At 40.3% G+C, this 21,016-nt stretch overlaps 1 protein-coding gene across 24 annotated transcripts in view; it reads right to left on the bottom strand.

Moving 5' to 3' along the window:
- Nucleotides 1-1,281: 1,281 nt before the first annotated feature.
- Nucleotides 1,282-21,016, bottom strand: part of CAMK2G (calcium/calmodulin dependent protein kinase II gamma) — a 322,552-nt gene continuing 302,817 nt past the window's right edge. For 12 of the 24 annotated variants that reach the window (XM_040320410.1, XM_040320413.1, XM_040320411.1 and 9 more), the window contains 5 exons: nucleotides 12,960-13,085; nucleotides 11,154-11,229; nucleotides 8,486-8,580; nucleotides 6,340-6,585; nucleotides 1,282-4,167 (listed from right to left, as the gene is read on the bottom strand). In XM_040320410.1, coding sequence (XP_040176344.1) covers nucleotides 6,353-6,585; nucleotides 8,486-8,580; nucleotides 11,154-11,229; nucleotides 12,960-13,085 — 530 coding nt within the window. In that variant the 3' untranslated portion in view covers nucleotides 1,282-4,167; nucleotides 6,340-6,352. Of the gene's footprint in view, nucleotides 4,168-6,339; nucleotides 6,586-8,485; nucleotides 8,581-11,153; nucleotides 11,230-12,959; nucleotides 13,086-17,921; nucleotides 18,036-21,016 lie in introns of all 24 variants that reach the window. The other 12 variants (XM_040320419.1, XM_040320428.1, XM_040320422.1 and 9 more) reach the window with 2 other exon arrangements.

Raw genomic sequence — 21,016 nt, 5'->3', positions numbered from 1 at the left:
TACACCTGGTTTCCAGCACTTGTAATGGTGGAATTGGATCCGCCCTTGGCACCTGACCTGCTGCAGAGTCATGTGACATGCAAAATCACACGAGATTTGCCATGCTGGAGCCAAAGATTTCTCATCCTCTGCAGTGTGACGAGACCCTGCACAGTAATCCCAGGAAACAATGCGGCGACGACGGGACACGCCCACTCCCGCGGGATACCAACCAGGAAGTGGCAGCTGATCAAAGGTATGGAATCGTTTTTATATTTTTTAACTAGCGAGTTGTGCAAAAACGGCCTGAGCCTGGGTGTTTGAGCTGATGTTATATATTAGGGTGAACCACCGCTTTAAGAAAGACAAAACCTCACTTTCTTAAATATTCAGATATGAGGTTTGTTAAAATTTTGGATTGACTGAGAGCACTGTACTTGTTCAATAATGAAATGAATCCTCAAAAATACAGCTTGTCTAATAATTGTGCACACAGTGTATTAACACTTGAGCATTTTCCTTCTTATGCCTTACTATGCAGAATCCCATTCATTCCAATTGTGCTTGGACGCACTTGAACATTCAGTCACTTGTATGCTCAAAAAGTATGTTTTTTTTTAGCATATTTGGGCTTTTTGATCCCACAGACTTCGATTGCAACTGCTCTGATCATCTCAATTCTATAACGTGCCACCATAAGAAGTAAATTAAAGGAGCAGCCAAATTGTGCATGATGCAAGGAAGTTTATTTTACCCTTTGTATTGAAAAGTTTCCTTCTGTGAATTGGCAAAACCCAATTTGTCAAAACTCTTTTTTCAGGTTTGAATAGGGTTTACAAGGGTTAGGCCTTATGTAATTTGTTTGCTTTGTTTTTATTCCTTTGACCAAGACAAAAAATTAGGGGCTTGGTGAGTTACCGCCCCAGGACAGGAAGGCTAGACAGCAATACAATCCCCCATAGAGTTTCCAATTAATCCCCAGTCCGGCAAAAATGTTTTTTGTTGCTGCTTCTGTCCCCACTGGAGAAATTTCACTTCCGGTCTCTCCGACCTGATGCTTCCGATTCATAAAGTGAGGGAACGTTGACACAGTGGGGATACAAGCAGCAGTGGAAACATACCAAAGGTTGTAATACTTTTCCAACCATCAAAAACAAAGGAGGATGTTAAGTTTAAAATTGTGTAAAAATGTGAAACACGAAAAATGCAAAGAAATCATTTTATAAAAGTAGCAAAAACATTATACAATTTGTTTCTTAAAGAAACATTTGTGTGTGTAAAACACTGAGACAAAACAGAAAGCATGGTTTAATTGTTATTTTATTAAATACCTTCTTCCAAGGTTTCAATATAACAAAGCTATGAAGATCTACCAACATTCAGAACAAACAAACACAGGGTAATTGTTTTATTTTCTATTATCATGCAAAGATTCTGCATCAAATGCCTTTCCAAGTCCTGTTTAAAACGTGATATTTATAATATATATTATATATATGCTTACATTAGCCCCATAAGATAACAGTAACAATGCTAGAAGTGGTTTGTCAGATAATGACCATACCAAGCTAAGTTTTTTTTTTATTAACTTAAAAAGAAAAAAATCCCCAAAGACAGTGCAAAAGAAAAGAAAAAAAATAACAGAAAAATATAAAGTTTTTTAATTGTTCTTAGAAAGATGCACTAAATACAGAGCGATTCTCATATCATTAATCAAGTAAACAGACAGTGACAGAGCAGACCTAAAGAAGACATGCATAACTTTTCTTAACTGCATATATTTTTTGTTTGGTTTTCCCTTTTAACTTAAAAAGCCAAAAGCTTTTCTTCCCAGCTTGTTAAGATTTAGTGCCGTTTAAATAAAAACTAAAAAAAAAAATTCTCCCTGAAAACCATGAAAAAAGCCCCCCCCCCTCCCCCCATCCCCCCACCCGTGTGCTCTTATAAATTTCACACAAGCATTCCAAACTGATTTGTATTAACCCCATTCTCGTCTATGTCAATATCTGATTTAATACTTAGCCATCTAATAATTTCTTTCCATTACATCTTGCACTGGTCATCTCAGGAATTCTGGAGAACATGCTTAGGCCATGTGCAAATTTTCACAAATACAAATGTCTTCTGTAAGCCCAACATACTATTAAATTTATCACAAGTGGGGTTGACATACCATGACATGCACCTATCAAAACATTTTTTTTTTAAGCCCAAATTGTGCAACAATGGCAATTTAACAATTTCCAACAGCAAACCTTTAAAGAGCCTTCTTTTTCCTATTAGCTTGACTTGCATCTTTGCTGGGATTTTTTTTTAATGCATTTTCCATTGCAATCAATATAAACACGTCAAAATGCATGCTTTGAGATGCATGTCGATGCATCATAATGCACAACAATGTGTGTTGTGACACACACACTGACATTCAATAGAAAGTGCATTGAAACACATTTTGAAAATACAAGACTATATGCGTTAACGCGCATTGATGAGCCTTGATGTGGGTTTTGATTCGCTTTCATAGGTTTCACTAGAAAACGTATCAGAAAGGAAAACGCAAATTTCAGTCTTATTGTATTTTTTTTTTTTTATATTTTGTGCGTGTAATTAAGGCGACCAAAAATATTCAAAACTCATAAAAACAGACTTTCTGTTGCAGTTTTACATCAGCTTGTATAAATGCTCAAAGTGGATTGCTGTTTATTGGACTTGTGACTAAAAAGGCAAATTACAGTTTGTGCATTTGTATGCTTAACAACGCTTCAACGCTTGATATGCAAAATCTAGATTACACATCTGCTTATTCAGATAGGATACAAAGAAAGCCTAGCTCTCTATAAAGGACAACCCACAAACAAGAACATCAAGAGTTCTTTTGAATCTAAATGGCATTTTGCAAATGAGGTGAATGTCATTTTAGATACCGTTTATGAGGGAAAGTGGAGGGTTTTACAAAAAGTAGACATCTTAAAGACTTTGTTTTAAAAAAAAAAAAAAAAAATGAAGTTGTCAGACACTATTCACCCTCTTGCACAAAAAAAATGAATAAAAAAAAATGGAGGGGCCATCAGAGCACACAGTTTAGAAGGTGCAGGCAAGTATAGAAAGACATGCATACATCTCTACGCATTTGAGTTCAGTGTATCGTTTCACTCATGACAGACCACACATGACTTACAAGCAGACTGTATCCAAATCTGCTTAATAGTACACAAAGCTTTATCGCTGTGAAAATATATCAGCTCCCTTTACATATATACCACAAGGGAAGGTGTCTATGCATTAACACTTCCCATAACATGGCAGTTTCTATTTTTTGTCTATTTTCTCTGAAGAGTTCATACTAAAAATTATATTAACATTGCCACTAATGAATGGTTCCTTCTGCAGGATGTACATTCTATATTCATTTTTATATAGCTTTGTATCTCTGTAATAATTCTCCCCTGCCCATTCCCTTCTTAACATAGACCAAGTTCTGCTCTTGGGAGCCAGATGGATGGATAACAATATCTCCAGCTCAGTGCTACATTGGAGGTTAACCAACAGCTCTCAGCTGACAATACCTAGAAGGTTTTAATAGTCATTAAAAATAAAATAAAGAGGATGCAACAAAATGAACACCTCCTTTCATGGCTCTATCTTATCACTTTTGAAAGTCGACACTTAACAGATGAAGACGCCAGTCCTCATAAAACTGCACCCCTTCTTCCTTTGTCTACAACAGCATTACATGAACCAGCAGCTTTTTTTCAATGAAAAGATCTAGTCCATACACATCTTACTAGTTTTGTATTTTTTCCCAAATGATGCTTCAGGTGGCCGTCTCAACCTTCCTCATTCTAAAAGCAGTTGCATAATCCTCAGCCTGATTTTTATCAAACAATATATATATACTATTTTATATTAGTTTTTGCTCATTTTGAAACTTTAAAAACACCTCCGTACAGCAGGAACAGACACGATGGATCCATGAAATACAACAAATTAGCCAGCAGCTGCTTCAGCCTCAGAATGCATGCAGGGTTTTCGTGCATTTTTGGCTACTGCCGGCATCAATATTTTTTATTTTTTTTAATTTTTATGTACTTTTTTATCTTTTTTAAAACTTCCGAACGAACGGGACAGTTGCCGTCGTTTGGGCGATCCACACTCGCTCAATAGAAAGAGGTTCTTCCACGGGAGAGGCTGTTAAAAAGGAAAAAATAAATAAAAAAGTAATGTGGTTATAAAATGAAAGGAAAAGCAACACTATAAAAGAAATCAGGGGAACAATATACAGTACTATAATGCACAATACGGCATAATTTACTTTTATTTTATTACAGAACCTGGCACTTGGCTACCAAAAATCCGACTCCAGCTACAAGATTTTGTGACCAATACAGTGTAAGAAGCCATATCCTACTAAGCAGATTCTAATTAGGAGTAACAAAAGATAAGGCCTGTAAGCCATCTTTTGCCATAACAGCTCCTATAGTATTCAGCATGCCGAAACTTCTGCTTGCTTCTCATCTATGATTGAGTGAAAAATGTAGTGTCTTTAGTATTCTTAGTCATTACCCAATTAAAACAATTAGAAAACAATCTATGTCTATATCAAGGCCAGCAGCATTATTTACTGGGAGAGAAATTCCAGAGTTCTGTAGTCCAGCAGGCAGGGCTGACAATACTGCTTGGGATTTCAGTGTAGCAGAGACACTGGGGTTGATTTCACTAAAAGTGTGAAATCTGGTGCAGCTTCCAGGTTTTTTGTCAAATCTTAATTAAACAAGTTAGAAGCCGATCGGTTACCGTGCACAGCTGCACCAGATTTTGCACTCTTCACTTTTAGAAAATCAACTCCACTGTGTTGTCAATGCAAACAAGAAGTTTGTAGATGGGTCACGGGATTTCTGGCATATCAGCAGATATTTTTCTGTGCTTGCAGCTTTTTAAACAGGTAATCCATGGATAATTTGGGCATGGATTGCAGAGATGTACTGAATATTTTTTTTCTGCCCTGACAAACTTTAAATCAAAATTCAAATGTTAAACAGGCATTTAGTGTACTGATTGACTGTAACAGGTCTGGTACTTTCAGAAAAGTAAAGGGAGAGTAAGGATGACCATAAATCACCTCCCTTTCACAGCCCAAGGAGATTGCCAAGCATTACACATTTAGGGCAACCCTAAGTACCAATACCACAAACCTTTTTAATGAAATTAATGCTCAACACTTCTTGCAGAGCTTTAGCTTCCCCGCCTGTTATTGATCTGTGACACACCCAATAAAGTTTGAAAAAGCCGCTGCTGCAGTCAAAATATTAGACACCTACACTCATGTAGGGATTAGTCATCAAAAAAGAACTATATGTTCCTAAAGGCATTCCTCCTCATACATTGGCTAACTGCTGCTTATTTTTCGTCCAGACAAGCATAAACTTTATTTTTTCCCTACAGCTCATCTGTCTATATCTCAAACATTTAAAAAGTTCAATGTCTTATTACTGTTGGTGAGTAAAAACCCATACACACTATTAGATTTTCTGCAGATTTTTGTCTTCAGATTTACCAAAACCATATAATATGAGGTCAAACCTTAATGCCGCGTACACACCATCACTTTATGTGATGAAAAAAAACGACACTTTCTGTGAAGTAAAAAATGACGTTTTTGAAACTTCAATTTTCAAAGACGAAGTTGCCTACACACCATCGTTTTCTCACAATGATCTTGCAAAGTGAGGTTACGTTCCACCACGTTTTTCCATTGAAGCTCGCTTCATAAGTAGCTTCTGGGCATGCGTGGATGAAAAAACGTCTTAGAAAACGACGTTTTTTGCTACACACGGTCAATTTCTGTGAAGTAAAAAGTGCACTTTTGAAAAACGACACATAAAATTGAAGCATGCTTCAATTTTTTTTGGTAGTTTTTTACAAGACATAAAACAACGTTTTCCCCCCACACACAGTCAATTAAAGTGACGTTTTTAAAAACGTCATTTTTTTTCATCACATAAAGTGATGGTGTGTACGCGGCATAAGAGTTTCAATTTCTATGCAATCAGGCAGGCCCTTGCACTATATGGTTTTGGTAAAGACAAAAATCTGCAGAAAATCCAATAGTGTGTATGGGGTTTTAGATAAAAGCCTTTGTATCAGTGGATGGTGGGACCACCCCTTTGTGTTATTGGTCCATCAGGCAGATCATCACTTGGCCAACAGTGTTGACTAAGGTACACTGCTGAGTTCTGGCATGCTCGACACCCTCTGCCAGTCTGCATACAGGGGCACGGGTGTGCAAAGTGATGGCCTTGTATTCAAAATGTAAAAGGCGAGCAGCTGGTCTACATCTTTTCCCAACTTTTTCCCATGTACCTGAATTGGTTCCTCACTGAAGGGGGGCAGCTGGGGCCCCAGAGCAGTGATAGTGGACATTCAACCACTTGCCATCTCTACGATACCAGACTCTTGTCTCTTCTGACTGTGTAGTACGAGGTCGTCCCTGGGCATCAATGTATTGTGTAAGTCGGATGTAAGCAATACAGGCAGCATCTTCCCCAATTACATGCACGTGGGGATTTAGGATGGTAGTATGGATAGGCTTAGTATTCTTGGACAACACTAAAGAAAAAAGAAATATAAAAAGTTATTCAAACAACAACAAAGAAAATCATATTTAAAACACAAAAAGAAAAACTGTTTTGGGTGGGAGATAGATTTGTGCAAGGCCCTTTTCACACTGGGGCGCTATTACGCTAAATATAGCGCCTGCAAACCGACCCTAAACAGTGGCTGCTGTTTCTCCAGCGTGAAAGCCCTCATGTTTTCACACTGGAGCGCTGTGCTAGCAGGACTGCTCCAAAAGTCCTGCTAGCTGCATCTTTGGAGCGGTGTGTTTACCGCTCTTTTTCATTGAAAGCAATGGGAAACCGCGGCTATACCGCCGGCAATGCGCCTCTGCAAAGCGGGGAATAATCCTTTTTTGCCGCTAGCGGGGGTTAAAACCGCACCGCTAGAGGCCGACTATTGCCACAATTCCGACGGTATAGCGGCTCTATACCGCCACCACAGCTCCCGCCCCAGTGTGAAAGGGGCCCAAGTGAAGGTTTTGTCAACAGCATATACTGTATAGTGCTCACATTCTGATTCTGCAGCATATGCGAGTCACAACCTTGCCCCTTGACTCGGTTCACATCTAAACCGCATGTGGCTCACAGCAGGAGTCCGATTCGCCTCCATTCACAATTTCAGGTCAGAGTTCAGTCTGAATTTTGGGCTAAATTCGGACTTACAATGGACTAATACACACACAGGGCTCCTGTGCAATTTGTACTGGAGAAGCCGCGGAGATGTGTGAACCGGCTCCATAGAGTGACATTTACAATCTTCTGCTATGCGAATTGGATGCAGAGAAACCTGCATCCAATTTGCATAAGTGTGAACCCAGCCTCTCTCCAGGACATTTTAATAGACAACCAGTTGAAAAGGAATACAACCTCCACTGTAAAATTTGTACTAGTGGATGTAATTGCCAAAGATGTAAAAAAAAAAAAAAAAAAAACATCTAAAAAGGTATTCAATGTACTGTATATTGCAAACAGATTTTCCCAGATGTCTTCACAAAACTGGAAGTCAGATTATAGTCGTTGTTCTGCATATATCTTCCAAAACTCTACTGCTAAGGAAACGCAGATGATGCTTTTTTTTTTTTTTTACTTAATTACAGCAAATCATCAGATTTAGCATTCAGTTTAAAGTGGTTGTAAACCCTTTACAACCACTTTTACCTACAAGTAAGCCTAGATTAAGGCTCACCTGTAGGTGCTTGAAATATCTCCTAAACCTCCACGGTTCAGGAGATATTTACAAAAGATATGTCTTCGGCGCACTTTACAAACGGCGATCGTGCAGCCTCTAAAAGAGAGCGTGCCATCACTGGCGGCGCATGCGCGGGAGTGATGTCATTACGGCTCCGGCCAACCACAGCGCCGGAGCCGCGATACCCCGAAGGAAGATTGACGCTTTGTGAAACAGGGGACAGCGCTGACATCACAGGATTCAGTTTCAGGTAAGCGACACATAATGGGCTACTATGCGGTGCATAGTAGCCCATTATGCTTTACCATTGCAGGGAAACAAAGAGGAAGTAAAACCCATCAGGGTTTACATCCTCTTTAAGAAAGGCAATGAAAGACGTCAATAAAATTGGTTAATATTGGTTAATGATTATAGTTCACCTGAGGAATATTTGTTTCTCAAAAAACAAAATGCAGTTCCATTTAAAACTACAGTTTTGTCTTGTGAAGAAAGTGCGATGAGATAACATTAAATGTCCCTTTTTTGGGGATCTAGGATTGTTTTCTCTATAGGGAAGTGTTTTTAAAATATATTCCAGTAAAACATTTCCTGTATTCTGGAATAGATTGCACTGATGTACTCCAGTGAGGTGCTATCATGTAAATTTCCATAGTGAGGTTTTTGTATCACAAAGAAAAAAAGAAAAAACAAGTTCAACACTCACAATTGTCAAAATAAAATTTATGGAAGTCCATTCCTTCAACAAGGTTACCAAGAGCTTCAGGTTCAAATGAAGTCAAGCCAGGGTCACAGATCTTCCTGTGTAATGAAAAATAAATGGAATGAGTAATCAGATAGTAGCAAACTCATCATAATGTACAACTGCTAGCACTGCATTGCTGCAATGCTATAAATATACCCATTAGTATTCCTTTTGGCATGTTTTTGCGGTAATGAATCAGCACAGTGGCCTACAAATGTAAAATGGTGCTGATGAAAATCTATCATTATTGAGGAAATTAGCACTTTTCCATGTCCACAATATAGGCTCATACAAAAGCCAACCAGCAAAAAAACTAAAACGAAACACCAATAATCAGTATTGTTTCACATCAGAACATGGCTCGGGAGAGGCGCATTCTGTGCCTGTTTCCAGCACCACATTCAAAATACATTGCCTTTACCATCTGCTGTGCGTATCAACACATTGCTAACAGTACCCCAAACGCAAATCGCACGGTAATGCGGTGCCATGCGATTTGGAGCAGTGGGGCTTTCAAACACAGTGCATGCATTATTTTGTGCAGTCCAGTGCAATTTGCAAGGCTGCCAAATCACACAGGAACATGGACTGCGTTCCTGTACTTTTTTTTTTATATGCTGGCTAGCTGGTGAGTTGGGATATTTTTGTAATGTCCGTTTTACGAAAAAGTCATTTCCATGTGCCCAGAGTTGACATTTTTGTGTTTCAATTTGATAGATTTGGTGCAGAGATACAATAGAGTCCTCCAGGCATATCCATCCTCAAATCAGTGTATTCTTTGTTATACATGCTCCAAGATGGAGGTTCTGATAGAATTAGGGCCAAAGGCAGGTTGTTCATGTAACTTCATGTGTATACATTGCCTGGAGTGGCTGCCATTTTTGTCTCAGTTTACAACTTGGCAGATATGCAATCCTATTGCTGGCAAATGATGCGCAAGCTGTCCATTCCATATGCACTAATGCACCTCCATACCATCACAGAAGCAAGCTTTTGAACTGAGCGCTGATAACAAGCAGGAATGTCCTTCTCCTCTTTAGTCCAGAGGAAATTGCGCCCATGGTTACCTAAAATAATTTTAAATTTTGATATGGCTGACAACAAAATGAGCCTAGGCCAGAAAAGATGCCAGCATTTCTGGATCATGTTCAGATAGGACTTCTTTGCACGATACAGCTTTACCTGGCATTTGCGAACGGCACTGCAAGCTGTCATTTTTTAAAGTATTCCTTGACTCGCTCAGATGCTCTTTTTATAACCAGTCATGTTATTGACCTGTTGCCTATTAACCTAAGTAGTTGTAAAACGTTCTTCCTGCTCCTCCTTGTTGGTACCAATTACTTTGCCAGCTTTTTGTTGTCCTGTCTCAACTTTTTTTGAGATCTGTTGCTGCCATCAATTTCAAAATTGTTTTTTTTTCCCTGAAAATTGGACAGTTTATCTCAGTTTAAATATTCGATATGTTCTCTATTGTGAGTTTACGAGATTTGAAAATCATTGTATTCTGTTTTTATGTAGATTTTACACAGAGTCTCAACTTTTTTGGAATTATGGTTGTAAAATGTCACTGACACAGAGTGTCCCAGACTTCTGAAAGGTTTAGTTGTTGTGCTTTATACAACAATCCTCATGGCGATTTCTCTCTGAACTTCACCTATGTGAAGAAATCCCTTTAGCTTCACCTATGTATAATGACAATATATACTGCTGCATGGCATTTCAAGAAAACATTATTATAATTCCTGACTGTAAAACAATTTTCTTGGAGTACATTTCAGGACACAGGAGCTTTGTCCTAGATGATTGGTTTAAGAAGCCATCTTTAAGTGACTGGACAATGGCAAACAAAGATGCAAGGGCATCCCCAGCATAACCACTGGATCTTAGGCCGGCCATACACAGTTTGAATTTCGGCTAGTTCAGCAGAAAACCACAATTTTAAAGCAATTCTAAAGCTGAACATACACTAGTCAAATTTAAATTGCCATTTTTTGTCTTAAGAAAGTCTGCTTTTCTATCATTAGTGGGGTCAAATCAATGTTAGTTTAGACCGCAGTGAAGAAAAAATCAAAGGAGCAGGATGGCGAAGTAAACAAAATCTTGAAATCCTTTCAAAATGACTTTCGAATGTACTGAGATTTATTTTTCAGAATTTTCGTGCAAATGATCAAGAATTTTCTTATGATTTTTGTTTATTATTCTCCTAGTGTATACGCTTTAGACACTTAGAGGTCTCCACACAGGCTTCATCAGCGCTCATTCACCTCTGCTACAGATAGAGGTCAGCCTTCCTGAACAGGTAAATCTCTAATCCTACCTGGTCACGATGGAGTTTGTCCAGCCCTTCCCACCTTACAGATATTCCTACTGGCCAGCAAGGCAGTCCATCACAGTGGTAGGCCAAAAGGAATGTAGGAGTTGAGAAGGACCAGGCAAGTTCTGGAAGTGACCAGAGGAGTATATCAAGGACTTGCGTTCCTTGCAAACTACACTCTACTTGATGCAAAACCCCAAAATCAGACTTTAGACACACATTAATTTCCAATGCTCCTACTAGAAAGTGCAACATGTATGCGTGATGAAATAATCAATGACTAAAAAAAAAATAAGAAAAATAAAAAACACTCACGTGTAAGCTTCAAAGTCTCCATTGTTAATAGCTTCAATCAATTGCTCTGTGATCTTTATAATCTCCTGTTTTCGCACTGCAGAAAAAAACAGAGACTTAGTTACATGGAATATACAGAACAATTTTGTCACAGTTGTAGTATTTCTAAAGACTTATAAGGTTAATAACACAAACAAAAGTATGATTTACTGGGTTTATTGGGAAAATCAACTGGAAGGAAGACAAAAGGTAGAACATGAAGATGTCCAGCGGCAAACTCCACTCCAGAATCTAACCTCTTTGGGCTAAATCATGGTAAAACCATAATATCTTTGAGTCCTCAACACATACTGTATATTAGCAATAGGAAATCATTTCAATGCAATCTTTTTCAGGTGCAAGTCTCTTCTTGTAGTAAGCAAGAGGAGTAGGTCACTGAATTTACAAATACATTATTCTATAAAATTAAATAAATGGATCTTCGTATCTGTATATTAAAGCCTAATAAACTATGATTACATCTTATAAGTGTTGATGCTGTAAATATTTGTGGTATGAGGGAGATATGGGCAAAAAATCCCATAATAAAGAGGGAGAAGGCCTCATCACATTACATGTTCCTTACTTTGCAAGGTGTAGCTTTCCTAAAACTACACTATTTTTTTTTTTTTTTTTTACAGAACACAGATTTAACAGTGCAAGCCAATATATGCATATAAACTGCAAACCAATGGACCACAGAAGCAAAATGTCTTTCACAAAAGCCACATTTTGTGAAATGTGCTACAGCACTCAAGTACAAGAAATGTACTTTTTTGTTGTCGACGTTAAAACACAACACATGCTATACTGTATGTATTGTCGGAGTCTGCTTAATGACGATATCAAATGACAGTAATGTTCTGGATGTCAAATTACCCACATGTAATAAACTCATTCTACCCCCCCCCCATAAGATCATTTATACTGTCTTGGTCTGCTAAATTGACGGATGATTAGTAACAAAATATGGGTACAAAATGGAAATGTTCTCCCTCTTCATATCCTACCACAAGTCAACAAGAAAAGTTAAGACAGACTGCAGCAATTTTACACCACATTTTGATCCCAACACTATTTATTGTTTTATAGATTCATAATTGTAAGCTAAATAGGCCAAAAAAAGCAGGTGAAAACACAAGATTTCACACCGAAAGTAGACCCTTGTATGTATCTGAAAGCAGAAAATAGAGGCCTCATCCTTTTTAATGTAATATATCAGCATTTCAAAGAACAAACTTTTAACCACCAAAGAGTAGAAAGGTACACCGTTTATGACATACAGCCATGTGATGAAGAAAATAGCACAAGAAGCCCATAGTGATCTGTTGAGCACAGGTAGACACTACCTACATTGAGATACAAAAGGTCAGTACACTTAACAGGCGAGGGCTGGCACAGGGCAGACCACACAAAGGAGTTTAAATCTGTGGGGGCTCTCCATGTTGTCATGAAATTTTAACATATGGCTTTGAAAGAAGTTTTGTGTTCTGCCATGAGCATATGCAGTTAACTACTACATCTGTATTTTTACAATTACATTTAACAATAACATTTTGAAAAAGAGTGCAGTAGTTTTCTACACTGTGATAACTGGTGACCCCATCATTTCCCCACAGGCTGAGGGTTGCCAGCCCTCCTCTGATAGGTAGGGACTATATAAAGAACTGCTAAAGGAAAAAGTAGGTAGGTGTGAAAATTAATAGTGATGATTAACATATACTGGTAACTAGGGTGGGTCAGTACCAAAAGACGCTCTACTGGGCTGCCATCTAACGGCTAACTTACACAGTGAATTGCTAAGTGAAAATGGTACAACTGGAGTGAGCATAGGCTCGGACTGGGCATGCTCTATCTCCAAAGTCTGACCTGGGCTTTCCCAGGCTAGAACTTTCTCCTCGCAAGACTGGGTAGCTGTAAAGAAGCATACACGTTAGAAAAATAATGACCACTAAAACAAATCTACTGCAAAATAAAATAAAGACTTCAAAAACAACAGTTGTGCTTTTGCGTTTAAAATAAACTAAACTATACACAAGTAATGCACTATTACTAAAGCTTATCATATATTTAAGACAACAGTTGAATATTATCAATCTTTCTTCCTTTTCATAGGCAACAAAATGCATATTTTTGGTACCGCAAGAGAACATACAGGGGTTGGACAAAAATATGGAAACACTACATGACTTGCAGGTGTGAAAGTGACATGTTTCGTGTTGAAAGCAGAAGCGATGTAACATTCTTTTACTTCCCCTGTTTGATGAGACAACCTAGCCTATAGGTGCAAAGCCTTACATTCATCATTAGTTATGTCAGAGCTTCCAGAGTTTCAAAGAGGACGAATTGTTGGTTCCTGCTTAGCTGGTGCCTCCTACCGAAGTTGACAATTTATGTGTGGTGTCGCAAGGTACAGTAGGAGTACGTGTGGAAACGTAGTCTGATGAGCATTAGCGCAGTTGGCATAGTCACATTCCATTATCCACCATTCCAGACTTATATTTGTTAGTTCCCAGGAGAATTCAGGCTGTCTTGGATGCCAAACACGATCCAATGCCATAATATGTAACACTTACGTTCTTTTACCATACTCGTTTCCATAATTTTGTCCAACTCCATATCCGTATGCAGCTCAGACACCCTTAGGCCGGGTACACACGGACAAACATGTATGGTGAAAGCGGTCCGTCGGACCGTTTTCACCATACATGTCTGCCAGAGGGCTTCTGTACGATGGTTGTACACACCATCGTACAGAAGTCCGCGCGTAAACAATACGCGGGGCGTGTCCGCGGTGTCGCCGCGTCGATGACGCGGTGTCGCCGCGACAATGACGCGGCGACGTGGGCGGCCCGCCTTTAAAATGCTTCCACGCATGCGTCGAAGTCATTCGACGCATGCGAGGGACGGCGGGCGCCTGGACATGTACGGTAGGTCTGTACTGACGACCGTACATGTCCGAGCGGGCTGAATTCCAGCGGGCTGTTTTAAAACAAGTCCAGGAATATTTGTCTGCTGGGAAAAGGCCCGGCGGGCAAATGTTTGCTGGAATTCGGCCCGCTCGCGCCCACACACGACCAAACATGTCTGCTGAAACTGGCCTGCGGGCCAGTTTCAGCAGACATGTTTGCTCGTGAGTATGGGGCCTTAGGCTTAATGCACACGGACGCTTTCAGGCATCCGATGTAATCTGCTGGTGTATTTCCACACCCAAGATACACTGCAATAGTGTACAGCCACCTATAGTAATCACTGGCTATGCACAATTGTATGCATTTCTTGTGCAAACTAGCACTCGCTCATGGGTGTAAATTCCTGGACTCACAAAAGTCGAGCTCAGGAATTTACACCTGTGCACTAGTTTATGCACGTAATGCTAGCTTACAGTGATACAATACTATGGGCAGACGTATCTCACAGGCACAGAAATATGCCCTCAATTTATGTTTGATGCATCTGAATGCATGACACTTTTATGGCAGTAGAACACTAAGCTACCACTCAGTGACCATTTAATAGAATTAATAAATATCCTATAAATAAATGCGTCTCCCATAGAAGCAAATCAAAATGGCCAGTTTGTCATTTTTTTGTTTGCATATTGGGCTATTTAAAGCGGATGTGCCACGGGAAAAATATATTAAAAGCCAGCAGCTACAAATACTGCAGCTGCTGACTTTTAATATAAGGACACTTACCTGTCCTGGAGTCCAGCGGTGATCACAGCAGATGACGAGCCGATCGCTCGTCACCCTGCTGCTCCCCCCTCCATCCTCGGTGAGGGAACCAGGAAGTGAAGCGCTCCGGCTTCACTGCCCGGTTCCCTACGGCGCATGCGCGAGTCGCGCCCGCCGATTGGCTCCCGCTGTGTGCTGGGAGCCGAGTGTTCCCAGCATACAACGGGGGGACGGACGGGAAGGAAGGAAAAAACCCGTCCTTTGCCCGTATCGTAGGGCCGGAAGTGGGTGCAGATACCTGTCTGTAGACAGGTATCTGCACCCCCCTCCCCCCTGAAAGGTGTCAAATGTGACACCGGAGGGGGGGAGGGTTCCGATCAGCGGGACTCCACTTTAGAGTGGAGATCCGCTTTAAATACAAATTCCTACTCTGGGTGGGCACAAATGGTTAAAATTCCTTCCTAGGTTCTGATATTTTAGAGGTAAGATTATTATAATTTTTTATAACAGATGCTTGTGTCTTTCCTGCCTACAAAGCTATAACAAAGGTGCCACCTGAATTGCTAGCGCATGTAAACTCTAAGGCTTCATTTCCACTGGCATTTTTACAGCCACTTGAGTTAGCCTTTTTTACAGCTTAAAAATGCTTGTCCATGTTTATTTTGTAAAAAAAAAAAAAAGCTTAAAAACGCTGTGGTAGTGTTTTTGAGCGGTTTTTAATGTCTTGCGTTTTTACAGCTCTATTGCTGGAGCCACAGAACGCCCTGGTCCCGCTTTTTTTTACAGCTCAAAAACGCCTATGCCATTTGCAGCTCAAAAACGCCTATGTGGGCATAATGCCATAGAATAACACGGACAGGCGTTTTTAAGCTCTAAAAAACGCTCAGAAAAGTGGCTGTAAAAACGCCAGTGGAAATGAAGCCTAAGGATTCATGTACACCCTTGCCTACATTTACAGCGTCAAAACAGCACCATGGTTCAGGAGAGGGAGGTTAAACCTCACCTAACCGCAGCAGTTTCTGAACTCTGTTAAACGCCTATATGTACATGGACACATAAGCTTTTATGGAGTTGAATTTAAGAGCTTTGGCAAAAAAAAAAACTGTCAAAAAGCTCAAACTCAAGTTTAGGAGCCGCTAGTGTACATGAAGCCTAACAATTAACTTTTCTCATTTGCCCCTATTCGGCCAGCTAAATATGATTTTTTTTATGAGCTTTTCGATAAGTGCAAAAAACCCTGATGACTTTACCAGAAAAGTGAGTGGATCACTTTCTGTGAGCCCTGCCTGTGCATGGAGGGGTTATGCAGAGGAGGAAGAAGTTATGGAGGGGAGGGGGGAGAGAGAGAGATGAGGAGTGCGGGGCTGGAGAGAGAGAGAGAGAGAGAGAGAGAGAGATGAGGAGTGCAGGGCTGGAGAGAGAGAGAGACGAGGAGTGCGGGGCTGGAGAGAGAGAGAGAGAGAGAGAGAGAGACACAGACGAGGAGTGCGGGGCTGGAGAGAGAGAGAGAGAGAGAGACGAGGAGTGCGGGGGTGGAGAGAGAGAGAGAGACGAGGAGTGCGGGGCTGGAGAGAGAGAGAGAGAGAAAGAGAGAGAGACGAGGAGTGCAGGGCTGGAGAGAGAGAGAGAGAGAGAGATGAGGAGTGCGGGGCTAGAAAGAGAGAGAAAGATGAGGAGGTGGGGGGAAATGGGGAGGAGAAGATGAGGAGGGGGGGATGGAGAAGATGAGGAGGCGGGGATGGAGAAGATGAGGAGGCGGGGATGGAGAAGATGAGGAGGCGGGGATGGAGAAGATGAGGAGGCGGGGATGGAGAAGATGAGGAGGCGGGGATGGAGAAGATGAGGAGGCGGGGATGGAGAAGATGGGGATGGAGAAGATGGGGATGGAGAAGATGAGGAGGTGGGGATGGAGAAGATGAGGAGGTGGGGATGGAGAAGATGAGGGGGTGGGGGTGGAGAAGATGAGGGGGTGGGGGTGGAGAAGATGAGGGGGTGGGGATGGGGATAAGAGGTTGTGTTCTTTGTAAATCATCAGAAATTGAACAGGGAGAGCGAACACCACATGCTTTGGAATAAAAAAAAAAAAAAAGGGTTGTCATGTCAAAGAAAAAAGGTAAGGCTGGCCATAGATGGTGTGTTGCAGAAAATCCCTCATCAGCACAGTCAGTGCTGATGAGGGATTTCCTCCCACAGAGCTATAGTGTTCTCCTGATGCAGGGCGCTGTCCCCGCTGGGAGAACACCATAAGTATTGCTAGTTTTTGGCACATCAACAGTGTCTGTACTTGCAGCGTGGTCAACCACCTCTATACTGTAAAGAAACAGCAGGGAGGTGGACATGTATTTATGTAGAAGCCTTTTATAAACCACAGCTCAGAAAACAGATTCATTAGTGTGATGGTCAGTGGAAAGAATGCTCCTTACGCTTGTGGACATTGGGAAGAATTACCCCCTTACATGTAGATACAAAGATTAATTGTGTCAGTGGGAACTTTGCCGCGACGTAGAGATTGCTCAAGGAACCCCTAGCAACCTCTGGAGGAACCCTAGTTGAGAAACCCTTACATTTACTTTAATGCTTTTGTAGAAAAAATATAAAACAGAAAAAAAAAACGTGGCACCATCAACATGCCATGTAATGTCTATGAAAGGTGTGGAGGTAAACTCAAGAGAAGTCCCCAAGAGAAGTATAAAGCCAGCATTTCACTCAACTTATGAGCAAGACTGTTCACACTGATGTATCAATTTTAGATTAGGTTGACCTTTAAATAGTGTGCACTGACAGCAAACTAGAGGTAAGCTTATGAGCCCTGAAAACTATTTTGTTATTAGGTCCCTGAGTATTTAAATAAGTCCCTGGCTCTCTGAGCTTGCAGATCATAATGAACCACAAGGCACTAAATGCTACATCATGCACTGATAAGAACATGCATGTTGAAGAGAACTGAAGAGGTTATGGGGCAAAGGACTGGTTTCTCACAAGGGTTCATCATTTCAATAGGTATCTATGGACAACGCACAACAGTAAAGGAAGAATGTGAGGGAAAGAACACAGCACTCCACTCAGAACTTACTGGCTGCAGTACACAAACCAAACTGTGACTGCAAGGACTGAGTCTGTATTTTGCTTTCACTTTGACTCCATCCTTGGAGAAGCAAAGGGCCATCCCCAGGACAGAGAAGCGATGCTGATCCGCATGCAACAAGTTAAATGCACAGGAGACAGGAATGCAGTTATTATACTTACAAACAATAAGAGATGTTTCCATTGTTGATCATAAACATAACATATAACAAGTAATTTAAAGTGACAAAACTTCCCCTTTAATATGCTTAATTATACGTAAAATAATAAAGCCAAATAAATGCATTTATGAATTGGGTAGTTATCTTAGTCCTATTTGTAGATGTAAAATTACCTGCATTCAGGGCCCTACCTATTAGTAGGGTAAGTACAGCAACTTGGCTATGTAGAGGGGAGGTGACCATGTATTTATCATCATTGGTGTGTTATGCTTTCAGTGTTAAAACTGGAACAGTAGTGCTAATCTAAATCAACTTATTACACAGCAAGATGATCTTATGTTTCAGCCATGTAAACCAGTTCCTTGTCAATTGTCTGGACCAAATAATGCTACTACCAACTCTGGTAAGTATTTATAAATTGAACCTTCATATACAGTCAAACCCAAAAATATTGGCACCCCTGCATTTCGGCAGATAATGCACCACTTCGCCCCGAAAATTGTTGCAATTATAAATGTTTAGGCATTCTCATCTTTATTTCTTTTGTTTGTATTGGTACGACACAAAAAAGTGGCGAAACAAAAAGCCAAATCCGACACATTCCATGCAAAACTCAAAAACTGGACTGGACAAAATTATTGCCAGCCTCAATTTAATATTTGTTAGTACACTCATTGGAAAATTTAACTGAATCAATTCACTTCCTGTAACCATCAATGAGTTTCTTACACCTCTCTCTACTGGACTTTTGGACCACTCTTCTTTCGCCGACTCTCAGATTGGAAGGGTACCTTTTCCCAACTTCTGTTTTGAGATCTCTCCACAGGTGCTCAATGGGATTTAGATCTGGTCTCGATGCTGGCCAGTTAAGTACGCTCCAGCGCTTTGTCTTAACCCAATTTCTGGGTGCTTTTTGACATGTGCTTTGGGTCATTGTCCTTCTGTAAGACCCATGACCTCTGACTGAGACCCAACTTTCTAAAACACTTGGCCCTACATTGCACCCTATGATTCTTTGGAAGTCTTCAAATTTCAGAATGCCATGCACACGGTCAAGACATCCAGTTCCTGAAGCAACAAAGTAACCCCAAAACTTCAGTGAACCATGTTTGACTGTTGGGTCTGGATTATTTTTTTTAACCACTTCAGCCCTGGAAGGATTTACCCACTTCCTGACCAGAGCATTTTTTGCGTCGCTTTAGCTGACAATTACGTGGTCGTGCGATGTTGTACCCAAAAATGTTTTTCCCCTACAAATAGAGCTTTCTTTTGGTGGTATTTGATCGCCTCTGCGGTTTTTATTTTTTGCGCTATAAACAAAAATGAGTCAATTTTGAAAAAAAGCAATATTTACTTTTTGCTATAATAAATATCCCCAGAAAAACAAAAAAAAAATTTCTTCCACAGTTTAGGCCAATATGTAGTATTCTACATATTTTTGGTAAAAAAAAAAAAAAAAAAAAAAATCGCAATAACGGTATATTGATTGGTTTCCTTAAAAATTATAACTTCTACAAAATAGCATATAGATTTATGGCATTTTTATTATTTTATTTTTTACTAGTAATGGTGGCGATCTGTGATTTTTATCGGGACGGCGACATTATGGCGGACACATCGGACACTTTTGGCACTATTTTGGGACCATTGTCATTTAAACTGCGATCAGAGCTACAAATAGCCACTGATTACTGTATAAATGACACTGGGAGGGAAGGGGTTACACACTAGGGGGTGACCAAGGGGTTAAGTGTGTTCACAGAGATCACTGCTCCCGATGACAGGGAGCAGTAAATGCCTGTCATGTTGCTAGGCAGAACAGGGAAATGCCTTGTTTACATAGGCATCTCCCAGTTCCGCCTCTCCTGCTCACGCCCGCTAGGCGGCAAATTCAAAGGGACGTACAGGAACGCCCAATTTTCCTGCCCCTGGCATTCTGCTGACGTAAATCGGCGTGTGACGGTCGGCAAGTGGTTAAAGGCCTCATTTATTTTTCTGAATGAAAGGCTTTACCAAAAAGCTGTAATTTTGTTTTGTCTGTTCACAGCATTCTCCCAAAAGGATTTTGGCTTCCTCAGGTATGTTTTGGTAAACTCCAATCTGGCTTTTTAAGTTTCTGTGTCAGTAGTGGGGTCCTCCTAGGTCTCCAACAAAGCGTCCCTTTTCATTCAGATGGTGATGTATTGTGTGAGCTGACATGGTTGTACCCTGTGCCTGAAGGTCAGCTTGAATTTATCTGGAAGTTGATCAAAGTTTTTTATCCACCATTTGAACTATTCTTTGTTTGCAATCTTTGGTAAATTTTTCTCATTTGTCATGGGCTGTAAACTTTCTGAAAATGTTGCGCACAGTGGACACAGGAACATTACGATCTCTGGATATGGACTTGTAACCTTGAGATTGTCTATGCTTTTCCACAATATCTGTTCTCAAATCCTCAGACAATTCTTTGCTGCTCTTTCTCTTTTCCTTGCTCTGTGTGGCACAGAGACAAACGCAGCAGAAAGGTTGAGTAAATTTTTTTTTACTGGCTGCGGGTGTGACCTATATTGTCAGTGCCCGTTAATTGATACAGGTGAGTTTAATTACAAATTACAGGAGCATTACAAACTTGGAATGCATTTCTTACAATTTTGAGAAGGTGCCAATAAACTTGTCCAGTCAATTTTTGGAGTTGTGTGTGGAATGTGTCAGATTTGGCTTTTTGTGTCATACCAATACAAACAAAAAATAAAATAAACATGAGAATGCCTAGACATTTGTAATTGCAACAATTTTCTGGGTGAAGTGGTGCATTATTTGACAGAAGTGCATGGGTGCCAATAGTTTTGGCCATGACTGTATACAAATCATTTTCAACATGACTTTAACACAAGATGCTTTTTTACACAACATGAACTCATCAAAGCCTTACTGTATGTAT

This window comes from Rana temporaria, chromosome 8, assembly GCF_905171775.1.
Source record: "Rana temporaria chromosome 8, aRanTem1.1, whole genome shotgun sequence".
Classification (NCBI taxonomy): domain Eukaryota; kingdom Metazoa; phylum Chordata; class Amphibia; order Anura; family Ranidae; genus Rana; species Rana temporaria.
This window is presented reverse-complemented; position numbering and strand designations above follow the sequence as displayed.